The sequence below is a fragment of the Cyprinodon variegatus genome, unplaced genomic scaffold (assembly GCF_000732505.1).
Source record: "Cyprinodon variegatus isolate N-32 unplaced genomic scaffold, C_variegatus-1.0 Scaffold352, whole genome shotgun sequence".
NCBI classification, from domain to species: domain Eukaryota; kingdom Metazoa; phylum Chordata; class Actinopteri; order Cyprinodontiformes; family Cyprinodontidae; genus Cyprinodon; species Cyprinodon variegatus.
Genome location: NW_015150805.1, coordinates 784908 through 810275, shown reverse-complemented (window position 1 = coordinate 810275; position 25368 = coordinate 784908). Strand labels below are relative to the sequence as shown.

General features: G+C 38.0%; 1 protein-coding gene across 2 annotated transcripts in view; it reads left to right on the top strand.

Moving 5' to 3' along the window:
* Positions 1–25368, top strand: part of LOC107091792 (SRC kinase signaling inhibitor 1-like) — a 77484-nt gene that overhangs the window by 27167 nt on the left and 24949 nt on the right. The window contains exons 4-12 of one of the 2 annotated variants that reach the window (XM_015385947.1): positions 6012–6038; positions 15947–16142; positions 16758–16769; positions 18079–18374; positions 20802–21577; positions 21727–21828; positions 22239–22366; positions 24053–24073; positions 24704–24867. In XM_015385947.1, the coding sequence (XP_015241433.1) occupies positions 6012–6038; positions 15947–16142; positions 16758–16769; positions 18079–18374; positions 20802–21577; positions 21727–21828; positions 22239–22366; positions 24053–24073; positions 24704–24867 (1722 nt within the window). The remainder of the gene's footprint in view (positions 1–6011; positions 6039–15946; positions 16143–16757; positions 16770–18078; positions 18375–20801; positions 21578–21726; positions 21829–22238; positions 22367–24052; positions 24074–24703; positions 24868–25368) is intronic. The other variant, XM_015385948.1, reaches the window with a different exon arrangement.

Here is a 25368-nt window from a genome sequence, read left to right as displayed (position 1 = left end):
ATTTTAAACAGATGGTATCGGTATGGTATCGGCTGATACTGCTCAGCCAGGTATCGGGTATCGGGGCCAAAAAATGTCATTGGCGCAACACTAGTTTAAAGCATACTCCTAAAGGAACGCTTTACTTAGTTTTCTGGAAATTAATTTTATTCTAACAATTAGTTTTCCACTTTGAAATCCAAAATATAGTGTGTTCCAACAAGCCTTTCTAAGCAACTGATGGTATGAAAAAACTACGTTGGAAAAACTTGCCATGATTCTCACCATAACAGATAGTTCTTTTACTGTGACTTTCACAGAGTGACATAAATTGAGAATTGATAAAAACACAGATAGAAAGATTAAAATAAAATCCCTTTCTGAATAAGCTAAATCCCAGGGGAATTTTCCAATTTATGCACTTAGAAACCTATTTATAATCTGATCAGCCCTTTAGTCTATGTGCTTTTGTCTATTCAAACTTGCTGAATATTCCATGCAACTGCAGTTGCATTATTTCTATTTTCTGCCTTATAAAATACCCTAAAATACTGCATTACTTGAAGTGAATGATTTGTTTCTCTTTCCATTTCAAACAGCTGTAAGAATTATTTGTAATTTAAAAACAATAGACCAATTTGACATCCTTAGTACCTTTTTTTTTTTTTTTTTTTTTTTACATAAAACAGCTTAAAAAATGCATATGGGTTTCCCAAAATCAAATGTTCAAATTATTTTGTTTCCTGGTCTGTCAATCCTTCCTGGTGTGCTGCTGCAAAATTCAAGTTGGTTACCATTTCCACCTGGTCTAAATTTGCAATAAAAATCATGATACACTGAATTGCTTTTTATTTTATAACATTCCGGAGTTTGTTATTGGAAAATTCTGGTTTTGATAAACTCATATTGAAATCAGGGACAAAAGAACCCAGATTGGGGGGGCTTCCCTGCTTTTATTTCTGGTAAAAGTCCTGCAAAGCACACAACAAATCCTTTAAAGTGTAGTTTATTTAGTTTCCCAGTTGCTCCTACGCACAGAGCGTACTGTGATCTGTGTCTAAGCGCTGCTGCTGGATGCAAATTTGGGAATATTGAAGCGCAATGACGTGACACAAAAGCACATGAGTGAAGAGGAGAGAGAATGAAAGGGATCGAGAGAGAGAGAGAGAGAGAGAGAGAGAGAGAGAGAGGGGAGGGTGAACGACAGGTGGAGTCCTGGTTGCCATGGGAACCACTACAGTATAAGTCACGAAGGGATATCACATTGCAAAGGTCAGAATGTGTGGAGAAGGAAGAATTGGACTATAATGAAGACAGAAGGGAAAGATAAGTGTAAGGACATCATGGAAAGCGGACAGATCCTAAAGTGACGGGGCATTTTTGCTGCACCAGGGAGGAAACGAAGGACTCCAGGATTCCTTGTCACCTCATTCATAGAAGGAAGCGCAGCTGTCCACTGACCAACTAACCAGCACCACAAGGACCCAGCAGCCCATCTGTGAAGGAGTTAATCGGCTGATGTTGTAATGAATTAAATAAAAAGAGTTTCCGCCGCATGTGCAATTGTAGAGCGAGACAGGGAAAGAGAGGGACTGAGTGAGGAAGAGGGAGGTTTGTGAGAGAAGCAGAGGGGGGGAGAGACGGGCAAACAAAAAAAAAAGAAAAATGCGCTGTGGATTTTCTGCACCTGATGGACAGTCTGGAGTGACTGAAGTGTTGGACAGGCACAGGTGTTCTGCAGGTGAGATTTAACTTGGATCTTGAAGCTGCTGAGTAGATGCATGTGTTCGAGCGTGTGTGTGGGAAATGGATGTGCCGGCTGGGATTAGATTCCATGCCTGTTATGTTTGTTGTGGTTGTTGTAGTGACAGAGTGCATATGCCTCAGCAGGCACAAACCCACAGCAGACGAAAGCTGAGGGGGACGATAGTAAAAGCTGTGCACAGAGCTTTTTGTATTTCCCTTTCAGTGTTGGGTTGATTTTTAGTGCAGATTTTGTCAGCTTTTTTTTTATATATTGACAATCTGCTGGTGTGTAGCAACAATACTAGACCAGATGAGGATTTTAGGGTGCATGAGTAGGAATGAGTAAGATAGAGGGGAGGGGTTGGGGGTGCAGAGAAGATGACGACATGAGAAAGAGTGGAGGAGGATGGGAGAGAGTATAGGGTCTGCTTTACATGCAGGTCAGGTAATGCAGCCCTCCACTCTTTGAGGCTACGTTTCTCCACTGGAGCCCACATGCTTGTGTCCGTGGCAGCGCTTAATTGTGCAGATAATCTTTAAATTTTAGCAGTGAGATTTCCACTTGACCTCTGAGGTCCAAGTTTAATCTGACATCTAAAACAAATCTCATTATCTATCTGCAAGAAGCATAAAATGATGCATTAAGATCTAAATTTGATCTGCTTATAGTTTCACCAGATATTATAACAAGCTGTTGAATGTACTCTTTGTACGGAAAATGTGCTTTGATTGCATAGGCGGTTGCCAACATGTAAAAAGAACACCATAGGTGTAACATATCCAAATAAACCAGTTTGCTTTTGTACTATTTGCAGGTCAAAGTCCAAGCTCTGTTTTTCTGCCTCTGTGAGCAAAGAAACCAGTAAAAAGGATTAGATGTGTTTACCTTAGAACAAAAAATGAGCCTTATTAATGCAACAGACATTTACAAAACCACAAATCCTTCCTCCACCTTTAAAGCCGTTCCTCTCGGACTTATTTTGTAATGCAGGAAAAAAACAAAATCATTATTAATGTATAAACAAGTGAGCAGCATGTATTTACAACATTGAAGCAGTGCCCCTGAGCTGCCAGCAGATGTAGAGACTTTCAGTGGTGAAACTTTTCTGTTATGTTGAATATTACTGGATAGTCAAGGCCAGTTCACTTCCACTCTGGAGAGCCCTTATGATTACTCGTCCCTGACATTGACACACTTTACCAACGATCAGTTACCCTTAAACTAATCTCTCCTCAGAGGAAATGCAATAATTAACAGATTTATCTATTTAGTAGGTTTTTAAATACCTTATATAAATGTTAAATGCATAAAAAATGCTTTAATAGAATGACTAACATTCTTTTTTTTTTTCGGCAACAACAACAAAATAACAAACCATCTTTCTCCATCTGTCAGGAATTAAGCTATAGTTCACGGCGTCACATTAAAGCATTATTTAATTTTAGCTGTTGTTTTTCAGGAGTCATTTATATGCTAAATGAGAGCGGAAGCGTGGGTTGAATATTTTCTCCGTATCCTTTTCTTCTTTAGCATAATGAATCTAAGCCTACAGGTCCACATTACACTGACATTAAAATACGACATAAGGTGGAACCAACCGGCTTTCTCAATTAGCCAACCATTACACTAGGGCTCTCGTTTTCGTTTGTTTTAAATAACATCTATAACAACATCTCTTTTTCAGTGATAGATTGTTTTGTTACTGTTACAGTGCCCCATGCCTTACTAGTAATGTGTCATAATTATGAAATTATCTACCTTCTTTCCAGTAAACGTATTATTTCATTAACAGCTTATATGAATACAGAAAATTGATACTGAAGAAGCAGACAAAAGAAGCGGCACGGCAGATAAGCCTTAAAGTCAGAGATAAATTGCTGATTCTGTCACACAGAACATAAATGGAGGGTCTTCTCTTAGCATAAACATTTTTGTCATTCTTTGGATTCCATTGCATCACCTTTGCACAAATTTCCCTAATAGTATACAGTACACACTATGTTCACATTTTAAAACTAACACATTACTCAAAAGAGTGAGGCCACAGTGTCAGAAATGTATCTGGAGGCTAAAATCTAATTTTTGTGGTTAGAAGTATTTTTTTTTTTGCATTTTTTCATATCAAGTTGTTCTGCTCTATAACATAAAAAATGGCTAAAAGAGATAAATAAGGAAAACGTCTTAGTACCACAATGTCATTCTAAGCTGTTTTCACAACAACATTGCTGCCAGAACTTCTTTGACATTAGTTTTTTAAAAAGCAGATTAGTGAGAATGCATGCATGGAAATATATCTGTATTATGAGGCGCTAAGGTAAAACAATAATTTAATAATTTACTAAGTATTAAAAACTTAACTTAAAAAGGTTAAACCTGTTCTAAAACTAACCTAAGTGTGGAATAAGTGCACTCAAAACTTGTAATAAAATATCAAGGTTCAAACTGTAGAGGCAAGGATGCATTTTTGTCATGCCTCTAAGGGTAAGGTGCATGTATTAAAGGTATGTATGGGCATGTGTGGGTGGGGCTATAAGTGGGTGTTGGCATGTGTCTGGAGCTGAATGATTGTCTAATGAATATAACCTGGATCTGCTCTGGGGCTGTTTGTTTGTTTGATTCAGAGAGAGGCTAAGGCAGGGAGCCAATATTTCTGTTGACCGCAAGTTTAAAGCAAAATAAGTCTGCAAATCTACCTGTTGTACAATGCTTCACAGAAAAAGGGTACCATAAACATCCCTAACTGCAGTAAAGCTTTATGTTTCCTCCTTGGATTCAGCGCGTCGAACAGATCCCTGCTCTCCTCTCAGTGACTAATTTTTGGATGATAGTCGCCTACACAAACATCCATCAGTAAATTAGAGAGTTTAACTTATGCTCCATTCAGACACGTGTAGCAATGACTTCGAGTGTCCTGGACAATAATGATTGGTCCAACAAATTATTATTGCATTGAATAGAATAGAATAGAATCCAACTTTATGGTCATTACACTGTCATTGTCATTTACTCTCTGCATTTAACCCATCCCCTTGGGGAGCAGTGGGCTGCCATCGTGCAGCGCCCAGGGAGCAGTGTGGGATTAAGGATGCTCAGGGACCCAGCGTGGCAGTCTGTGGGAGTGGGGCTTGAACTTAGAACCTCAGGGACCCAAGTATGATGCCCTAACCACTAGGCCACCACTCCCCCAATTATCATGATAAGCCTCTACTTATCAAGTTTTCTTTTTGAGCTTCCTGCATTTCTGTTATACTACTCGCTAAAACTATACAAAAAATATTTTGAAATATTGGTGCCATAAACATGAGAGTACGCAGGAGCTATTCCATCCTGGGTTTGCATGGAAGATTTAACCTTTGCATGAGGCTAATGTGGCAAGCTCTTCTTCAGACTTCTGCTGCTGTTTATAAAGATAGCCTAGGATTTAGTCAAGAGTACATTAAAGCTAATGGTTTGCAATGAAACCCACCATAATGTAGTCATAAATAAAAATGTGCCTGTCATTTTTTTTTTATTAATCCCGACTCAGGATAATGTGGGCTTTGCATAAGAGAGGATGAATATTGCCTGCAGATAGAAATAAGAACGAAGGGTTAGAGCTGCAATTGAAATATGTAAACTCTGCTCTATCTTCTGTTAATATTGCATGTCGCTGTCATAAGATATTCCCGGACCAGCAGTGGCTCTGTCTGTTCTTAACTGTATGGTAATTATGGCTTATTTTATTTATTTAAGATATTGTTTCCTGAGGCTCCTTACGGTTGTAAATAATTTTTCTTTAATGTCCAAACAGCAGGAAGGACAAATGGGCAGATGTTTGCTACAGCACTCAGTGCTGCAAATTGGCAGGTCAGGCTTTGAGGTTGAGATGAAAAGAGAGCAGCAGGTGGAAGGAAACTGGAAGAAACGGAAGAGCAAGAAGGGAACAAAATTGTTTTTTTAGCAGTGGTGAAATCTGGGAGGGAAAAAGCACAGAAAACGCAGATGTTTTATTTGACTTTGTTTTTCATTTATAAAGACGCATTCTTGTTTCAGGTTTTTAGTAGCTGGTAAAACAGAGTCACGGTCACCATAATTGATCACTCAATGCTCATGTTTTACATGAATGTTATAAATTAACCTGTCAGAAGCAATGATGCTTGTTGAACACAAGCAGAAATCAGCACGTACATGATAATTGTAATACAGTTGCATGTGTATCTTGTTTTATTTGCAATTATTCTTGAAGTAATTCTTATTTTCCTTTGTATCCCCCTTCTTCCTTTTTTTCCTTCATGAAATTCAACAGCAACAGCCCAACTACTGGAGCTTTAAGGTCAGTGCTGCTTGTCTAAGTGCGTTTGTCATTCCTCTGTCTGCTTTGTGTCTTTACGTCTGTGGCATCTTGTCCAGGCCCCCCCACTGCTCTTTCTTCCCCCTCTCCTTTCTCCTGTAACATCTTTTCACTGTCTGGACAGTGCTTGTGTGTGGTTGTGGCATGTTTGGTGGCAGATATGCCAAAAATAAAAACAGCTTAAACATCTCCCTATCCATTTAATTGGACCATTCTCCACGGACTTGTGACACCTCTGCTACTTGCTAAAAGTACGGGACCTCATAGTTATGTTATACTGGAAGAAACATAAAGGAGACTTTTCAATGTGCTTCAATGAAATGCTCTTGTATTTGAAGAGATATGTCCGTGTTAAATCGAAAAACGTTGATTTGCTTATAAGAATAAATCTAAAAAGTTTGGATTTTTGACCGATTGATTAATATGATCCTTTATATCTGTTAACTTAAATTACAAACTAATCGCACAATAACTGTTTTTTGTTTGCATGACAAAAACTCCTGTTTGCATGACTCCTCTTCAAATAGTTTTTAAACACAAGCAGAAATATGACAATCTAAAGATATTTAGTTATATGGCAAAATGTAATGTCTTGATAATATCTGTTATTTATTTTATACTTAGTTGAATTGATTGGCTTCCACTGAGCCTTAGGATTTAATCATAGTCCTCTGCATGCTCCGGTTATATTAAATGCTGTTTAGTTGTTTGACTGTCTGTTCACCTAAATCATGTGTCAATTTAAAAAATAGTGCTGCAGAAAAGCTGGAGACATTATTAAAACCACCAACATTTCACTCATGCATTTAGACACCTTATATTTGCACATTCTCCTGCAAGGTTTTCTGTCTAATCAGTAAAGCTGTAGAAAACCACGTCCTACTTCAATATTCCACTAGCTCTAATCTAAGCTCAGCTTTCCACTCTTGTGCTTAGCTAAGGGTCCAGGGAGATTAAACAAAGGCTAAACTTAATCACTGTAAGGTTCCTTGAAGAAAATCAAAAAAAAAAATCTCTTTTGGTTCATAAGCATAATATCACACAAAAATATTTAGAACAATCTAACTATTTATTTCGGAACATTCATTATATATCCAAAAAGAAATGAATTTTTTCTTAATTTATTTTTTCTACACACCTTGCCTTCCTGCTATCTGTTGTTGTCTCTTGCAAATATTTGTTAGGGGTATAGTGGAGGATTTTTGCAAAGTTTTGAGAAGACCCGCCTTTTTCACCACTCAAAAAAAATGCACCTGCACAACCATCTACCCGCTCCCGAGAAGGAACATCTATTAAATGTGTGAGAGCGTGCACAAGCCCATTTCTCCTCATGCACACTCTGTTTAAAAGTTGCTGTTTGCATCACTCATACAAGCTTACTTTCCAAATGACATTTACAATTTTTTGACTATGTCAGACTGACCGCCAATAAGTGAAAATGGGGACGAGCATGTAGGACAGCCTTTGGTAAACATATCACCAGATCGATTGAAAATTAGGAGGACCATTTATTTTGATGATCCATCTGGAAAAAGAACATCCTCCACTATACGTCTTTGGCCAAAGTATTTCTAAAGGTTGCAGCAGTGAAATGAGAAGCATCTTTAACCAGTTTCCTCTTTATAATATCAAGTCATGGTAGATACTTTCTTGTGATCTCTTCTCATAAGCTTTGGTGACTGAGGCGTTTGTCTGTTGAAGCATCGCTGTGATGATTTTACCATAGATATAGATAATTATCATGCTGAAAATCCTTTTTCTTATTTTCCTAACTGAATCCACTTGAAAGACAGAGGTAGTAATACAACACACTGAAATTTTCCCGGTCCTTTGGATCACAAACAAAGCTGAATCGACTTTTTTTCTATGTATGGTTTCAGTTCAACACTTGGTAGAACATTGACTGCTGTGTTAGGCTGGTCATAAAATGCTTCTCCCATTAAAATGCTAAATTACTCCAAGAGGCCATTATTTCCTTACATTCTCTTACTGTAAGCTGTAGGTTATTTAATCAATTTTTTCAGATCTGTTCAAAAAAGTTAAATTTGTTCTAACTTAAAGAGGTCATAGAATGATTCTATAGGGTATTTGGTGCTGGTTCTTAAGGTCTTTGAATTGGGTGTTTAGCATTGGTTGGGCTGAAAATGGCACATTTGCTGTTCTATGGGCCCTAATGCAAGCCTGGTTAAAAGCCCCAGAATGAAACGACAGTTTTTTCTCCCTTTTATGGTATGCTCATGAATATTTAGATGAGCTGTGTGCTGATTGGTTTACACTGAGCGAAGCTGCTGAGCAAAGATGCATCATAGCAAAAAGCACTAAATCACTAAAACATCAAATTGGTAATATGGTAGGGTGACCAGACGAAGCCTTTTTCATGTCCTACTTTTCACACCTAAAAAATTGTCCTGGGGGAAATTTAAAAATTTTGGTCGATTTTGGTCGATTAGAATGCAGCACATAGTCGAAACACACCGGGCACCAAATCGAGCCGTCAGCTCCGGGGATGGACCGGGAACCCCGGCGGACGGGGGCAGCGAGCCAGCAGGGGGACAGAGCGACCGAACCCGACCTGATGACAGTAGGCTGGACACCGGTGGCCTCTTGCTTCCCCCCGCCTGCCTTACCGGCCCCCAATCCCCATTCTACGACTGAGGATGTGCAGCTCATGGCTCTCTGCTGCGGCCAAGCAGTTGACACTTCAAACAGCTAAATTAGTGTCTTACATCTTTGTGACCGCTATTCATATTCTTGGGCCAGTGAACCAGTGGGCTGGTCTGTATGTAAATTTCAGTGCGTGACAAAAGTACAGGCCAGAACCAAATAAGGCAACATCCCCGAATTTAAGGTAAAGTCGGGGCTTCAATTCGATTCGCCTGTTTTATGGTGGAATTTTTGAATTGTGCGATTTGTAGAGAAAGGAGGTGTCGATGGGGTTTGAACTCATCTGTACGTCCATTTCAACCACTGACCTATTGTTATTCATCTATGACAATGTAAACTTGGTTTTGCAATCTATGACCCCTTTGATAATAATTGCTCTGAATGTAGATATAATGTAGCTTGTTTTTAGGTATTTCCTTATTAAATCACATCACCGTGTCAAAATGTAAAGAATCACAGCATGTTTGTCTTTCCCACCTTAAACACTGGCTAAAGATCTATGCATTATGTCATATTACTTAAGAAATGACAAATACTGAGACACAAAATCTTTGATTTTGCAGTTGTCCAGGTCCTATATAACTAATTCTGTCTCTGAATCTCCATCATCATCTCGCCTCCTCTTTAAAAGGTTATTTTTCTTCCGTTATTTTTACATGCTTCATCTACTTACAATTTACCGGGTTATGACAGAGTCATCACTTCCATGCATTTATGACTCCAGGTCGTCTGAAGAAAAATGACTCCATTATTATGAAGAGATTCTGTGTCCGGACGATTTGCTGCATTGCTAGAGTAGTTAAAGGGAATTAATTGAATTGGTGGGAGTAAAATGGATATGAAGTATGGGTGTTTTAATGAGTTGTTTTCTATAAATTTTCTAAAAGATGAAGAAAATGCTGACTAGTTAAAATCAAGTGCAGACAGATGCACCACAGATTAAACATTTTGGATGTTACTCTGACTTCTGTCGGCAGAGACTGAGACAAAGAGGTAGAAGTTGACATTAGTCGCATAAGAGAATCAGAAACAACCTTTTAGTGTGATAGGAATTAACCAGTAAGGTGCGAACATGGTATTAAAGGTACATAAAGGAAACATAACTAGAGTTGGAGATAAACAGAAGCCTTTAATGAAAAAAAAAATATGATTAGTAGAAGAGATGGAAGAAAATGAATGTCATAAGAACAGCCAGCTTGTTGGGCCCTTGACTAGAGCAGACAGCACTGTATCTCCATAATCACACATTAACACAACAGGCGGTAATGAATCCTCTTTCTGCCTCTCCACAATTAGATTGAATCCAACATGATGACCTCTTGAGCATTATCAGCTGCACTTTGCATGTTCTGGATTTATAATAAACCATATATGCTGTACTGTGTGTGATATCCCTCAGTTCATATTGGGCTAAATGATTTATCTCGCAACATTTAAAATGATATGCTGGAAATATTAAAGCAAGGGGATTATAGTTTCCAGCAGCTGAATGTTTAATTTTGCAGGCAATCATGAGAGCATTGTGACTCTCAGCAAAGTCAGTCATCAGACGACAGCTGCACTGACGGCCAATTAGATTTCCAGGGTGCAACTCTGGTTACTATTTTTGCTCGATCCGTAGACTGAAAATCTGGCAGATGTATTAACATTTAATTGACTATAAAGATTACATCTTTAATACTGTGAAAATTATCAAAGAATTTATCTATGTCATGATTACTTTCACACTATTTTATTTGATCAGCAAATACATTTATAATCAGACAGATGACCTAAAAAATTTGTTTTTAATTAATGACTTTATCTGAATGGATAATTTTCTATTTAAGCCTATCTGTCTGTGTGTAAGAAAGTAAACAGCCCCTAAACCTGCTGTAATTACTGTTTTTTCTCTTTTATTAGGTTGAGGCAAGCAAGTATTTGCTTGCCTCAACCGCAACCTCAAACTGACTGACTGTAAGGTTTACATCACTATAGTGGAATTTCAGCTCATATATGTTTTGGATTTAGGTTTTCTTATATCAAAAGTTCATTTAGGTGCATCCCACCACATAGCAATACGTCTGGGTATTTTCTTGGCTCCTTTCTGGTTTTCTGTGAGTTATTGTTCAGCTGCCAAACTAAGTGTACTGGAGACTGGATATCCTCCTGGATATTATTGTAGAGAGCTAAATTGATTATTAGCTGTAATAAAAACAGATAACGTTTTATTACAGCTAGTCATCCTGGTCCTGAAGAAACGAGGCAGCCGCAGGCTATCAAACTATGACCACCATGTTTGACTCAGAATGAGCTTCATCTGTAAGATATTTTATTAGATTTACATTGGATGTTATGGGAAATAAACATTACAAAAAGTTTAATATTTGTCTCTTTAGTTTAGAGTTTTTTTTTTTTTTAATCATTAAGATGTTGTTGGCAAATATCCAAGTGATTTTATTTTTTTCCCAGTTTCTCACATATAATTTTCAATCACGAAAGCTAGCCTTAATAGAATGGAACAACTTTATAGAATAACTAACTTTATTGCCATTCCACTGTCACAAGTACAAATCAATGAAATTAACTCTCTGCATTTAACCCATCCCTCTGGGAGCAGTGGGCTGCCATTGTGAGGTGCCTGTGGAGCAGTGTGGGGTTAAGGGTCTTTGCTCAGAGAGCCAGAGTGACATTCCGTGGGAGTGGGGCTTGAACTCAGAACCTCTGGGACCCAAGCGCAATACCCTAACCACTAGGCCACCACTCCCCCTAGTTAGGCAGGTAAAAGCTTTTTATGTTCTGCTACTAGACTTGTTTAATTTAGATTATTTAGTTTTTAAAAGAATCTTACTTCTTAATGACTTCAAATGTTGGACTCTGTTTACCATGCTTCATTAAGGTTCATCACAAACCGTAGAGCCATGACACATCACTGTGACCTGTACTCTCAGGTGGGATGGCCTTCCCTCTCTACGAGAAGGCAGGGTCATTGGCAAACGTTTATTTAAAAGGCCCTTCTTGGATTACTGCCCTCTTATATTTGTACCTTACTTACACAGAAAAGCATTATGCCCTGAGATCCAACGATCAGCTGTTGCTCACTGTTCCTTTTGCCCGAACAGAACTGGGGAAGAAAGCCTTTAGCTGTGCAGCTCCTTCTGAGTGGAATATTTTACAAAGAAACTGAAAGTTGACTGAGTTTTTATCTTTAAATGCTTTGAAGTTGAAAGAGAATTTGAAGCAGCCTCAATGATCTGTAATTGTTTTACTTGATACGTTTTTTATTTTTTATGTGCCTGTCATTTATTTTAATGTATCTATGTTTCATGTATCTTGTGTAACTTTGCTGCCTCTTGGCCAGGACTCCCTTGAAAAAGAGGTTTTTAATCTCAATGAGATTTTTTTCTGGTTAAATAAAGGTTAAATACAATTTTAAAAACATTATATGGTTAAATCCCAGTTAATATACAGCAAGCAGGAAAAATACACAGGCCAGGTGTGTTTGAGCTTTTACACCTTATGAATCATATCTTTTTTTTTAATCTAATACTCACCTTATGATCTTAAATATTCAAATATGACAGAAAAGAAGCTAAAACAAAATAAATCTACTCTGGGAAAATACTTATATCATAAAGGTCAACTACATTTCTTTCTATCTTATGCTATGTCCTGGTTTTAGGTTTTTGACCTTAAAACATTCTTCTGTGAGGGTATTAGTGTTTTATTTTGTTTGACAGCATGCATTCATACTAGTGTGTTCAAACACAAGAAACCAGATGACATGGTAGGAGGTTGCATAAGTTTAATGCAGTTTATAGCCTGAGGTCCGTTGTCAGGCTACCTTGTCCCACTTTCCACTCCTTACTTTTTCTTCTCATCCACGGTTTATAAAGACTATAGACTATTCAGTATCAACTGGGTGTCGTTGAAATGTTCATGATTGCTTATAAATAAAGGGTTTACTGAGTGAAAAGCAGCAGAACCAGTTCCTGGCTTTTCAGCAGGAGCAGATGCATAACCAGATGGTGTTTTCTCATGTCATTTTTAGAATACAGAATTACTGCAGAAAGATATGATCAAATCTCCTGTAAGTGGAAACAGAAGTATAGAAGTCAGTTTTTGGAACATGATGTAAAAAGTCAAGACTCAAATTATGATAGATTTGTAATTCAGCTGCACATTTTGAAGAGAATAAAGCATCCGTCTTTGCTTTTCCTGTACAGTTTATCAGAAAGTAAAAGTTGAGGTTTGTAGCCTTTGTGGGCAGAAGGTACTTTGATGCTCATTGTTCACATTTTTACTTGTCTTGTAAAAGAAAAAAAAAATCAAATGCTTTTCTCAAAGTGGCATAAAATTTCTAATATTCTCAATTTATATTCTTTTAATTCCCCTGCCTCTTACAAAATCTTTGTCTTCAGGCCCTCCATCTGATGGTATTAAAATTCTACTCTAATCGAAGCTCCAGCGAATCAAATGTATTTATTACATTTCCCCTTTAATATTCGATGGTTTGATTATAAGGCCAGAATGTTGCACTCTGCAGTATCTGCTGAGCCTCTGGGAGGCTACTGGCTGTTGTTTTTTTTCTGTGTGGTCACTGCTTAGATAAATTACCCTATTAGAAAACATGTTGGGGGTTATCTGTCAGCATCACACGCTTTCCGTTAGCGTTCTAAAACTGTCTGCCAACACTATCCCTAGATCCTCCACGAGTGGGTGTGGGACTGAATTATGTATAATAGTGTCAAAAGGATTTGGACGTTATATGATGAAAAGCCCACAGGCAGTTTACCTTGAAAACTTTTTCTACATGTTTTTATTTAAAACAATAGCGGTAAGCGTAAGAAAAAAAATGACAATAATTTGGAGTAAAGAAGAGTGATTAAGGCATCCTCTATTGCAAAACATGTCTATTCAAACTCTTCTTATTGTCAAAAACACAACAATTGTAAAAGATTTTAAAGGTCATGCACTAACACATTGTTGTAGAACAATCTGACATTATTTTCTACTACATATCATTTATTTATGCTTTTCAAAGCAGAAATATGACATAAAACATTTGTTCTATTTAGCTGCTTTATTCAGTAACTATGGTTTATATTTCTTTAATTTTAATTTAATTTTTAGCACATCGACAAATAAGATGTCAAGTGACTTTTGATGGGGATAATTTTTTAAGACACAAAAGATACAATGTTTTTCTAGCGGTCGGACACTGCTCAAGCCTCACATGAAAATACATGCGCTAAGAGGAAGCAAATCCACAAGCAACGAATTCTCCAAATCTCCAAATGCCCAAATCTTTCTAATGCACTGATGTGTGTGCAAAAGCAAGACATTTAAAAATATAAAACACTCCACACCATGGTAATAAAAACATAACAGGTAGTAAAGACTTTGCATTCTGAAAAGAAAATGTCAGTCAAAAGTGAGTGCTTCAGTGGAAAATAAACATCTCTTAAATTTGAAATAGAACTTTTGTTTTCTGTCTTCAATATGTCTTCAACAGCCAAATAGATGCACCACCACTAACGATCAGGTTTTAAATACTCTATGTAAATCGCTTCTTAACAAGGACCACATTGGGTTCAGACAGACATTTACATAAAATTATTTTGGGGTTTTTTCACAGGTAATCAGTTTTGTAATACACTTTATTTAGCATACAATGTAATTCGAAATAAAAAAAGTAACACTTTTTCCTTAACATGATTGAAATCTCACAGCTCCTGACTTATTTAAATCTTTTTTTTTGTTTTAATTGGGAAAAGTTCTTTCTTTCTTAATATTAAACATTTAGAATCTTCGAGCTGAAGTAGCCAGAATACAAATAATGTCTTGAAGTAAAAGCCTTGCTATCTTTTAAATGTAATTTGTTTTTCGTGTTTTTGCCGATATAGCTCTGGGAATTAATGTCGCAGAGCTAAATAATAGCCCAAAAGCCAACCTTTATGACTGTTTACATAGGGTTCCCCTTGGTACTTTTATATAAAACTTTATTGAAAATGATTTAGGGAGTAAAATGGTATAGAATGGATAGAAAGAAAGAGGAGATAAGAACGAAGGGGATGCTTCAAAAAAAGTTTGGTACTTGCGACAAAGAAGAAGTCAAGACCCCCTTGGTATATTTACATTTTTCTGATTTATATTTAATCAATGCTTTTTAATGTGTTTAAAGAGAGAAGCCACTGACCACGGGTTAAGAAAATTTGAAATTATTTAGGTCAAAATGTCGAAATTCTAAACTAAATACCGAAATAACTATTTATATTTTGGTAAATCTTTTTTACCACTTGAATTGGCCCACTAAAAGCTGTAATTTTGACCATAAAAGGTACCTAAACCCTCAATTACACAAAGAAAGTGATTTAACTCAACTTTGCTTTTTGTCTGTTGATTGCTGCATTTCTACAGGATGGAAACGGGTTATTTAAACTGTATCATGCTGCCGGTATAAAAGTGAATGGATTTAAAAAGTTGCCCTAATAAAGCCGCAGTAGGTTGATGCAGCAGCCGGACTTAGGCAGGGAGAAGATGAGGTGACAACCGTTGTGTTCATGCTTCAAAGAGAAGGAGACAGGCACAGCTACTAAACTGTGGGCTGAGGATGTGTCTGCTTGTTCCATGGAAACAATCAGCAGACAGCATTCAGGGAGCTCATTACAGCAGCCTCTGAGCTGGAGGAAACGCTGCAGCGGTGGGGAATCAGGGAGTTCAGTTCAGTGAGCTCAACCTCAGCCAAGCTAACAGTCTTTTGGAGGGAGAGAGGGCTGGGTGTAAGCCAGCGGGATAAACCCACAGTGACAACCTGGGATATGCATGAGGTTCACCTCTCATCCCACAAGCACTCATTTAAAAGTTCATAGGTGTGCAGAGACAAGAACACATATGAGGGATGCATGGATGAATTTGAAGAGTATGAAGCATAAGTTTTGTCGGGTTGTAGCACAGTTTAATACTAATAAATCTGTGAGGAGAGCCTCTAGACTAATGCATTGTATTTTTTATTCTTCTTATGTCATAAGCTGTGATGCAAGAAATTTGCAGTGAATAGCTGGTAGATAAAACCTTTTGTCAGGGTCTAAAAAATCTTGTTAGCTGGCTTATTGTTTTTTACCTCATTGTGTGTTCACCATCTCTTCCAGTTGGTCTTGTGGCATCAGCCATGTCTAATCCATTCTTTTTTTCTGTCACGGTTTCACTTCTCAGTAAATTTACACATTGTTTTGTGTGTTCCGCAGAGCCGCAGTCCACGCCATTCCCAGTCTACCCAGTCCGGGCTCGCAGATCAGGCTGCCAAGCTTTCCTTTGCCTCCGCCGAATCCTTGGAGACCATGTCAGAAGCAGACATGCCTACCGGGTTTAACCGGATGAACCGATTCCGTCAGAGCCTGCCGCTGTCTCGTTCTGCCAGCCAGAATAAGCTACGATCTCCAGGTAATGATTTTGGAGATTCTGGCATGGCCTGTCATAACGGGCTGGTTGCACTGGAGGGAGATTTAGCAGCTTTCTCTTTATTTCATGTTTCTGTGAAACACTGTGCTGTCAGGTAGTGTTAGGAGGTGTTGTATTCTTAATTTATTGGCCATAAACTGCTTCCCCTGCTTAACTGCCCTTCTGCATTGAAAAAAAAAACAATTAAATGATTTTTTTCTGAATATATATGCATATATAAGTGTACATTTTCCAGATACGTGCTGTAAAATAACAGACTGTGTGATCTAATGTTTGGAGTATTATTAAGATACCAAATGTTGTGATTAAGATAGAAGGAAAAACAAGTATTAGTCATGTTATATTGATGTTAGGTCAAAAAAGATTAATCATTCTGGACTGAGGTCATCATTTGTGCCAGTAAACAACAGGGAGTCCATGGTGTTAGCAATATGAATATAAAGTTAAGCAGAAATAGAAAAGCTGATCTTTTTCCTCTGTCTCTACTAATACCTGTCTTTTTTCTTTTCTCTATGACTTGTACCTATTCTTTTTTGCCCCAATTTGTAATTGTGTTTGCCTTGTTGTTGTTTTTTGTTTGTCCCTTCGTGTATGAAGATGAATTTTCAGGTTAGTCAGGCATCATACACCTCTTACAACATAATACCTAATTTTTTCCCCCTTTTTTATTCTTTAAACAAGGTTCCCCTTTTGTTTTGCTGTTTACATAGAAAATACTCATGTAACAAATCAATTTAGCTGTTTTTACTATCAAAGCTGTATATATATATATATATAATTTTTTTTTTACCTTATAAAGTTTGACCTTTTTTGCATTTCGTCATGTTGCATATTATTGGGATTTTATTAGTTGAACCAACACATAGTAGGGTATAAGTGTGAGTCAGCTTTTAATCTTACCTTGCAGTAGACCCTGAGGTTTTTTTTAACGTCCTGAGGTCTACATGACTGTTCTTACATCTAAATTAGCATTATTGTTGTATTTTTCCATTATTATATTTCCATTTTAACCATTATCTCTAAAAGATTGTCTTCCATTGGCCTTGATTTATCATCTTCCAAAAAGCTGTTACTAGCTTCCCTGATGCTGCTGGGTTTAGCATACCCACAGTGTGATGCTGACATCAACTTGCTTTTATTATGGGATGCTGTTTCAAGAGCAATGTATAGTGTAGGTCTATTCTTCAGTTGTTTCAAATGTTTTCTACAAATTTCAGTTTAGGCCTCGTCTGTTGCTTGACAAGAGTGCTTTCTTTCACACATTGTGGGTAGAAATTGAAATAGAACTTCTAATGACTTTCTGTCATAAATTCTTCTTGGATTCTTACTGTAAAGGCAGATTTGTAGAGTGAGCCACCTAATCACCATTGTTTCCACCTGAACTGTGGATTACTGCTGCTTCTTTAGGGTCATCTTGCCACAGTGCTTTGATTTTATGAGGATAGAAAAAAACTGGGGATGTCTTTTATAACCAAACCCTGCTTTGAATTTATTCCCATGCTGCCGGTTATATAATGTTCTCTGAAAAACCACTGAGGTCTTCATAGAACAGCTGAATTTATACTTAGATTTAATTACACATAGTTGGACCCTATTTACCAATTAGGTTACTTCTAAAGGTGATCTTTCCCTTCTTTATTTATTTACTACAAATATAGAGCTACTTTGTGTTGGGTTTAAAAATAAAATCTCAATAATAGGTATTGAAATAATGGTTTTATTTTGAAATGAAAATGAAATTCAAGTTTTAATCACAAAAAAAGGCCCCATATTTTTTTTTTTCTTTACCAGGGAGCATAATTTATGGATAACGACCAACAACACAGCTTGTGAAAAATGGCTCCTCTGGTTATTCTCCCATCTAATAAAGCCAAAAAACTTCTGACTCAACCACCTCTCCCCCACAACTCTCTCCTAGGCGTGCTTTTCCTGCAGTATGGAGATGAGACACGGAGGGTTCACATCACCCACGAGCTCAGCAGCATGGACACGCTGCACGCTCTCATTGTGCACATGTTCCCTCAGAAGTTGACAGCGGGAATGCTAAAGTCACCCAACACCGCAATACTGATCAAAGACGAGGCACGAAACGTCTTCTACGAGCTGGAGGACGTCAGGGACATTCAAGACCGTAGCATCATCAAGATTTTCCGCAAAGAGCCCATCTATGCTTCTTACCCTGCAGCTGCACACCTGGCTAATGGAGACCTGCGGGTAAGCAGAGCAGACCTGAGAGGTGGGAGGGTCAAGGTGTTTCAGATTTTTCTGTTATATTGCAAAGCTGGAGCCACAATAAGGCTCTTTATATTCAGACATTTTTTAAACAGCGTCTTTACAGACTTTTGCTGTGCATTGGGGGCTAGGGATGGAACATCTTTTCCCATTGGAAATGTATTATTTTTTTCATCTTCAAATATGCCATCTGTTGCTGTGCAGCAAGAGAGAACATCCTCCTCTGTAAAACGACCATATTTTCACATTTAAAACAATTTCTGCTTTAGTAAAGATAATGACAGCCTTAGGGAGAACTTTTTTAAAGTATTAGGGGTGCAAAACTCTGCTTACCATCTGCATTATTCACACCAAACTGGGAATACAAGTGCTATAAAAAAAATGTGGTGTTTTAACAGTCTTTGTGCTAAAATTGTGCTCACATTCATCCTTCCAACTATTTGAAAAAAGACATTTTGGATATTTTTCTTTTTCTCAAGCAGGTCTAAGTTAACATTCTCTGAATATTATATTGGAAACATGAATCCAACAAAACAAAGATGTAACTGAGAGGCTTAGGCTACTTTTCACATCATTTTCTTTCTTTGTCCACTGAAGGTTTATAAATTAGAGCAGAACAACAACAAAAAAAACTCTCAAAGAAGGATATTGAAAGATGAGAAAGTAAATGAATCCTCCTTAACTGTAAGGTGATGTAGAACTGTTGTCTCTCTCAAAGGTGACTGGGTCAGCATCCTTCTGTACATGTTTTCTATTTTGCTATAGATACAGAAATTACAGCTAGATTTTTACATGTAGTGGTTAAATACATTTTTCTTACTGTCTGGTATTGAACAACACATTTTTAATGAGCTTTGATGACAAAAATATTTGTATTTGCCAGAATAGTGAAAGATTAATTGGAGAAAATCATACAATTTTTCTGTTGATGCTAAAAAACGCGTTAAATTAAAGTCTTCATGGTAAAATCAATGTGTGAAATCAGAGGAGTCTGTTTACATGTAAAGTTAGTTAGGCTATAACATTGTCAGTTGTATTGACTTTTCCTGTCCACATATGACTTAGAAGAACAGTGATCTGGAAGCTGAAGTTCCAGGATGTTGTGATGAGGGAAAAAAAACAGACAGGAAGAAACAAACTTGGGTTCAGATACAAATGATGCTGTTGTGTCGTTTAATACCAGATAGTAAGACAAATTATTGTGTCTATTTAACCACTACATGTAAAAATCTGTTTAGCGTGTAGTTACTATATCTATAGTAGAGTGGGGGGAACAAAGTGATGGAAGATGCTGACCCAATCAGCTTTGAAAGAGTCTATAGTTCCACATTACTGTAGATCCAGTTAAGGAAGATTCATTTTTATTAAAGTTCTCATTTACATATTAATATCAGAATACTGTGTTTTCTTTATTTTATGCAGTTCTACTCTTTCGTATTCCAGAAATCTAAAATACCTTAAGACTCTTTCATTCATCCAAATAGGGAAAGCCCAGATTATATTTTTATGACCTTCTAAGCCTCTGGAATCACAGCATTTTGATCAATAAAGGGGCACCTTTGGATCTATTTAAGAAAATAAACGTAAAGCTACTGCTTTCTGATGTGACATCTCAGTAAAATAATTCAATTCAGTTTATTTATATAGCGCCGATTCACAACACATGTCATCTTAAGGCACTTTTCACCAGATCATACAGTCAAATTGATTCAAAGTTTTCTATCTAAGGAAAACCATTTGATTGCATCGACTCATTGACTCAAATGCAATACCTCACACAAAGTATGCTTGTAGCGACAGTGGAGAGGAAAAACTCCCTTTTAACAGGAAGAAACCTCCAGCACAACCAGGCTTAGTGTGAGCGGCCATCTGTCGAGGCCGACTGGGGTTCAAGGAGACAGAAGCAGAGATACAAAAAGCAGCTGTAAAAAAATGCCCGGTCCAGGAAACACACAGCCAGGCAGACAAGCTCTGGGCCAGCTCCCATGTCAGAGGATAAAGAGAGCACATCCAGAAAATCACAGTCAGAGAAACAGGACTACACTGGAAAACAGGCCGATCTCCAAAATCCGTAAACAAGGGTGTTGATGGTGAAGCACAGCTGATATTTCTCTCCAGGATGGTGTCAGTTCATTAGCAACATTTAGAAAAATATTAGGAAGATAATTGTGGACCTCTGAGATCAGGCTTGGTTTAGTCATTTAAATAATGTTTTATCCATATTTAGACATTAGCAGAAATCTTTGTTACATTTTTGTTTCAGACTAGATTTTGAATTGTTTTTCGTCTTTTTAACAAGTTGCCTTTCAGGAAATTCTTTGTATAATGCCAGCAGTAGGATAGTCTTTTTGGAGACTCATCCCTTTCTCCTGCTGGCGATCTTTCTAACAGCAATCTTGTTCCTTTCAGAGAGAAATGGTTTATTCATCTCGGGAATCATCCCCAACGCGCCGCCTCAACACCCTTCCTTCCTCTTCGGGATCGGCACCCTCCGGCTCTCCATCCCGCTCTCGCCTCTCATACAGCGGGGGCCGAAATCCCTCCTTCTCTGGGAACCAACCCCAGCACGAACAGCCCAGACATTCGCATCACCCCCCAGGTGGCCACGGTGCTAACCTAGGTCTGTCTCCATCACCCAGTGCCATTTTGGAGCGTCGTGATGTCAAGCCGGATGAAGAAGTTTCTGCAAAAAAACTGGCTCTTATGAAAAATGAGGCACTATATGCAGATCCCTATAGTTTGATGAATGAAGGTCGTCTCAGCATCGCCTCCACCCAGTCTCTGGCTGCCATTGGAGACCCTTTCAACTATCCTGTTACCACTGGCCTATATCGGCGAGGGTCTGTACGCTCTCTTAGCACCTACTCTGCTGCTGCTCTTCAGGGAGACCTGGACGACTCATTCTACAAGCCTGGAGGCTCGCTGTATTCTGACACATACTCCTCTGCAACCCTCGGAATGGGATTTCGAATGCCGCCCTCATCACCGCAAAAAATCCCTGACATGCAGCTTAGGGACAGAGACTCGTATTCTACTTCACCACGCCCCTCTCCTGTCAGGCAGAGTTTCCGCAAAGACTCTGCCTCTTCGTCTGTATTTGTGGACAGCCCGAAATCCAGGCCAAGCTCCAGTTCAGAACCAGGCTTTGGCCCCGCTTTATCTGGACAGGATGGAGACACAAGCAGGTCAGTTCCAGCTAGTTTCATCTGGAAAGGCTCACTCAATGTCCTCTGACATAAAACACTCCCCAAATCAACCCTTTATAGAAGCATTGAGCACTGCAGTGTACTCTGCCTATGCTAGTAATCTTATTAGAACCTTATATATTTTTCAGGGACCACCGCCTAGAGCGTATGGAAGCCATGGAGAAGCAAATAGCCAGCCTGACTGGCCTCGTGCAGAGTGTACTGACCAGGGCACCAGACAGCGACAGCACGTAAGACCCTCCATTAGACCCCATTAACCCTCTAAAAGTCACAAATACAGCCTCAGCTTTGACACATAGGCTGGAGTATTGACAGGAACAGCGCCAGGCTATTATCAGAGCCATTACCAGCTCCACAGTAGTGAAGTATTGCACTGCCTTGTGCGAGCACAGCACTAGTAGAGACCACTAAAACATCAGCTGCAGGCAGCTGTGCTATTGATATGCTGTCAGATTCACACAGTTTTCAGCTTCTCACATTTACTATGTCAAGCTATCTTCGTTTGTATAACCTATATACCAGCAGCTTATTTACTAGAAAAAAAAAGATAACCGACTTAATGCCAGTTTCATTGTATCCGGTAGTAGTGCTTTGAGCATTAGCTTTGTAATTGCCTTGCCCTGTGGCCGTTGATCCTCAGATGCGGCCTACTGCGTCTCTGCATGATGGCGGGCTGCCCTCCGGACCAAGGGACGGAGTTTTCACGCCCATTACCTTTCTCTTCCAGCGAGAAGACCGAAACTAACAGTGACGGCTCCGCCACTGGAAGTGAGTAGAGCAGAGTAATTGAGACCTGTGTACCGAAGTGTTACTAACACGCCTGTTTCTCCGTTGCATCCCTTCACTCATGTTCTTTCTAACTCTGCTCCCGATACATTCATAATCCACAAGTTTGCAGATCTCTGGGTCTATTTGTCCATGCTCCAGGATAGGCAAGATTTATATTATCTCTAATATATTAATTTACTGTTTTTTTGGTGTTATTCCTTTTTTTTATTGATCTTATTAAGTGAAAAAGAAAATCTATGTTTCATTTAGTTTTTCTGGCAAAGCAATTTCCAAATAAAAGTGAGCATCTTAAGCCTGTTAAATGTAAACATAATTATGTAAATGTAGGTGTAATATTATTTCATAAGTTTGCTAAAAGGGCTTACTGCCCAGGGTGGCATACCATCATTGGTTGGGAAAAGAGCTGTCTGTTGCACCTGAGCTAAAGAAAACCCAGGTTATAAACTGCTTTATTTCTAATTAGTTTATAAAAAAAGTAATTTTGTGACTTTTGTGACTTTAAAGTGGAGCTTTTCTGCGCTAAATAAAGGGATGTTCTGATGTTTTGCTAAGCAAAGAATGACAATGACAAAAATAAACATCTTACTTTTAAATATATACAATTCCTGATCAAACCTTAGCTAGATAATTTTATACTAAACAGAATTTCTTATAAACCATAAAAGTTACCACATTTAGGGGAATTTAGATGATTTTATTAATTCCATGCTTAGATCGTTCTAAGTGGAAACTGTAATACTTAGAAAAGTCAAACCTGGATTAATGCAGGGCTCTGTAGTTTTCTCAACAACATAGTTAAATTCTCATTTTTTATTCTCATGGAGGCAGTTAGGCAGATAGTGTAAGAACTGTCAGGTATTACCAATCACAATTAAAACTTTGCCCACAGGCTAGTTGAATTAATGCAGCTGCTTTAGAAATTAAATTATGCCTGTTTTCTAAGAAACTAAACTGACCGCAAAGAGCTTAGAAAAAACAATAAAGATGGGAGCAAACTGTTAATTACTAGACTGCCTTAAAAACAACATTTAAAAAAAAAAGAACAAAATTCTACTTATCTACACAAATTTGTTCTTGTGGTCTACGTTGACTTCACAATAATAAACAATTACACATTGCGATATCCAATCAGATGAAATTAGAAACACATTTTTAAGAAAAAAGCAATATAAAGAAGGGTGTTAGGAATTAGAAAAGACTGTTTTTTTGTTAAAATTTGGTAAATAAAGAAGCAAACCTTCAAAACCTTAAACTTAATCTTCTAAGTCAGGTTGGAAACCAGAGCTGTAAAGCATTTGGTTTACCTCTTCATTGTAAAATTCTTGTCTTAATTTACCTTCTTAATAAATATGAAATTATTTATCTAATAGTGTTAACTTAAAAATAATCTTGTAGCGTAGATCATATCAATTAATCCCCCCTTTTAAGCTGAGTTTAGGCTGGTTTAAACACAGATATTCTTTGTTCAGATCTTCATGGACGCCTCTAAATCTTCTTCATAAATTGCTGCACTGCCAAAACACTGGGACACCTCCACAGTCCCAGTAGATATCTGTGGGTTTATCCCTCTTTAAATTTGGACTCTGAAGACTCTCCTCTCCTTTTTGTCTTTCTATCCCTCCTCATTAATTTCTTGGTAACTTGCTCACTCTTTCTATATTCCAGCTGGACGTCAGAAGAAGAAAGGTAGTTGACATCTCCTCCTCCTCTCATCCTTTTTTTATTTCCTCTGTCAGACATGCACCATAACTCTCTGCCCTCTGTATGGCTGTTGGTGTTGCTGGACAAACAACAGTCTCTGCTCTCTTGTTTTCCTCCTGGCTGTTTTTTTCCCCCAGAAAGTGGACTCCTTTCCCTATGTTTCTAAATCTGGAATTCTTTGCTTGGTTGTTTTTGAAATTTTCAGAAGTTTATTTTGTCACACACTAGACTCTCCTTTGCGAGTGTGTATGTGTGGTCAAATAAATTGCAGATTAATGGCCATACTCACAAAGCCCTGTGTTGAGCTAACAGCCCTCATATCCCTGTGTGTCTCAACTAAAGAGTTAGTGAACTTCTCTCCTGCTCACTAATAGCATGAGGTCACAACTTTCCCAAAATACAACTAGAGTTTTGTGAATATGGTGTTTTTTTTGTTGTTGTTGCTTTTTTTACTCTTTATCAAAGCGTGCGTGTTCCCAGACTTATTATATATTTGTATTTATTTGGGCTCACAACGTGTGGCTCATTTTGTGTCTCAAATTTAACTGGATTGTAGCTTAACAAACTAACTTAATTGTGTCCCAATGATTCCCCAATATCCTCCTTTGTGACCAGCAGCCAATACACCGTCAGCACCTTTAGCACTGATGCCACCACCGCCTTCTAACACAACCCCGGTGAACGGTGTTGGTCGCCTGCAGATGAAGCTCCATCTGCATGGCCTGCAGCAAAACGCCACCGACCTCCGCAAACAGCTTGGTCAGCTTCGCAAGATACAGGTATCCACAACCTAAAACAACTGATCTTTATTTTTGTTTACTTCTAAAGATTTGTACCTTCTAATTGCCTCCATCCCCTCTGTAAAACCTCATTTAGAAAGGTCATTTTCTTTAACACATGATCCGTTTAACCTCATAAAATGTAATTTCCAACAGTCATTCTTGAACACTTTTATGTTCTGTTGGTGGAAGCATGGTGGTTACAGCATCATGCAGGGTGGCAGCTTGCATCTGACTAGTTAGGGCACTCAGAAAACAAGGAATTGATGTGGCCTGGCCAAATAAGATCACTTAACATTCTTTGGACACCATGCTAAAATACTTTACTATCTTGTATTTAAAAGGTTTGAATGTATTGAAACATGCACTTTGTTTGCACATGCAAAGCAGATCTTCAAAGAAGATGTATGTGTGTCCTTATCAAAATGCAGATCCTATTCTTATGACCAAACCATGTAAATGCATAGGAAAATGATATACAAATTTTATCATTTTATCACG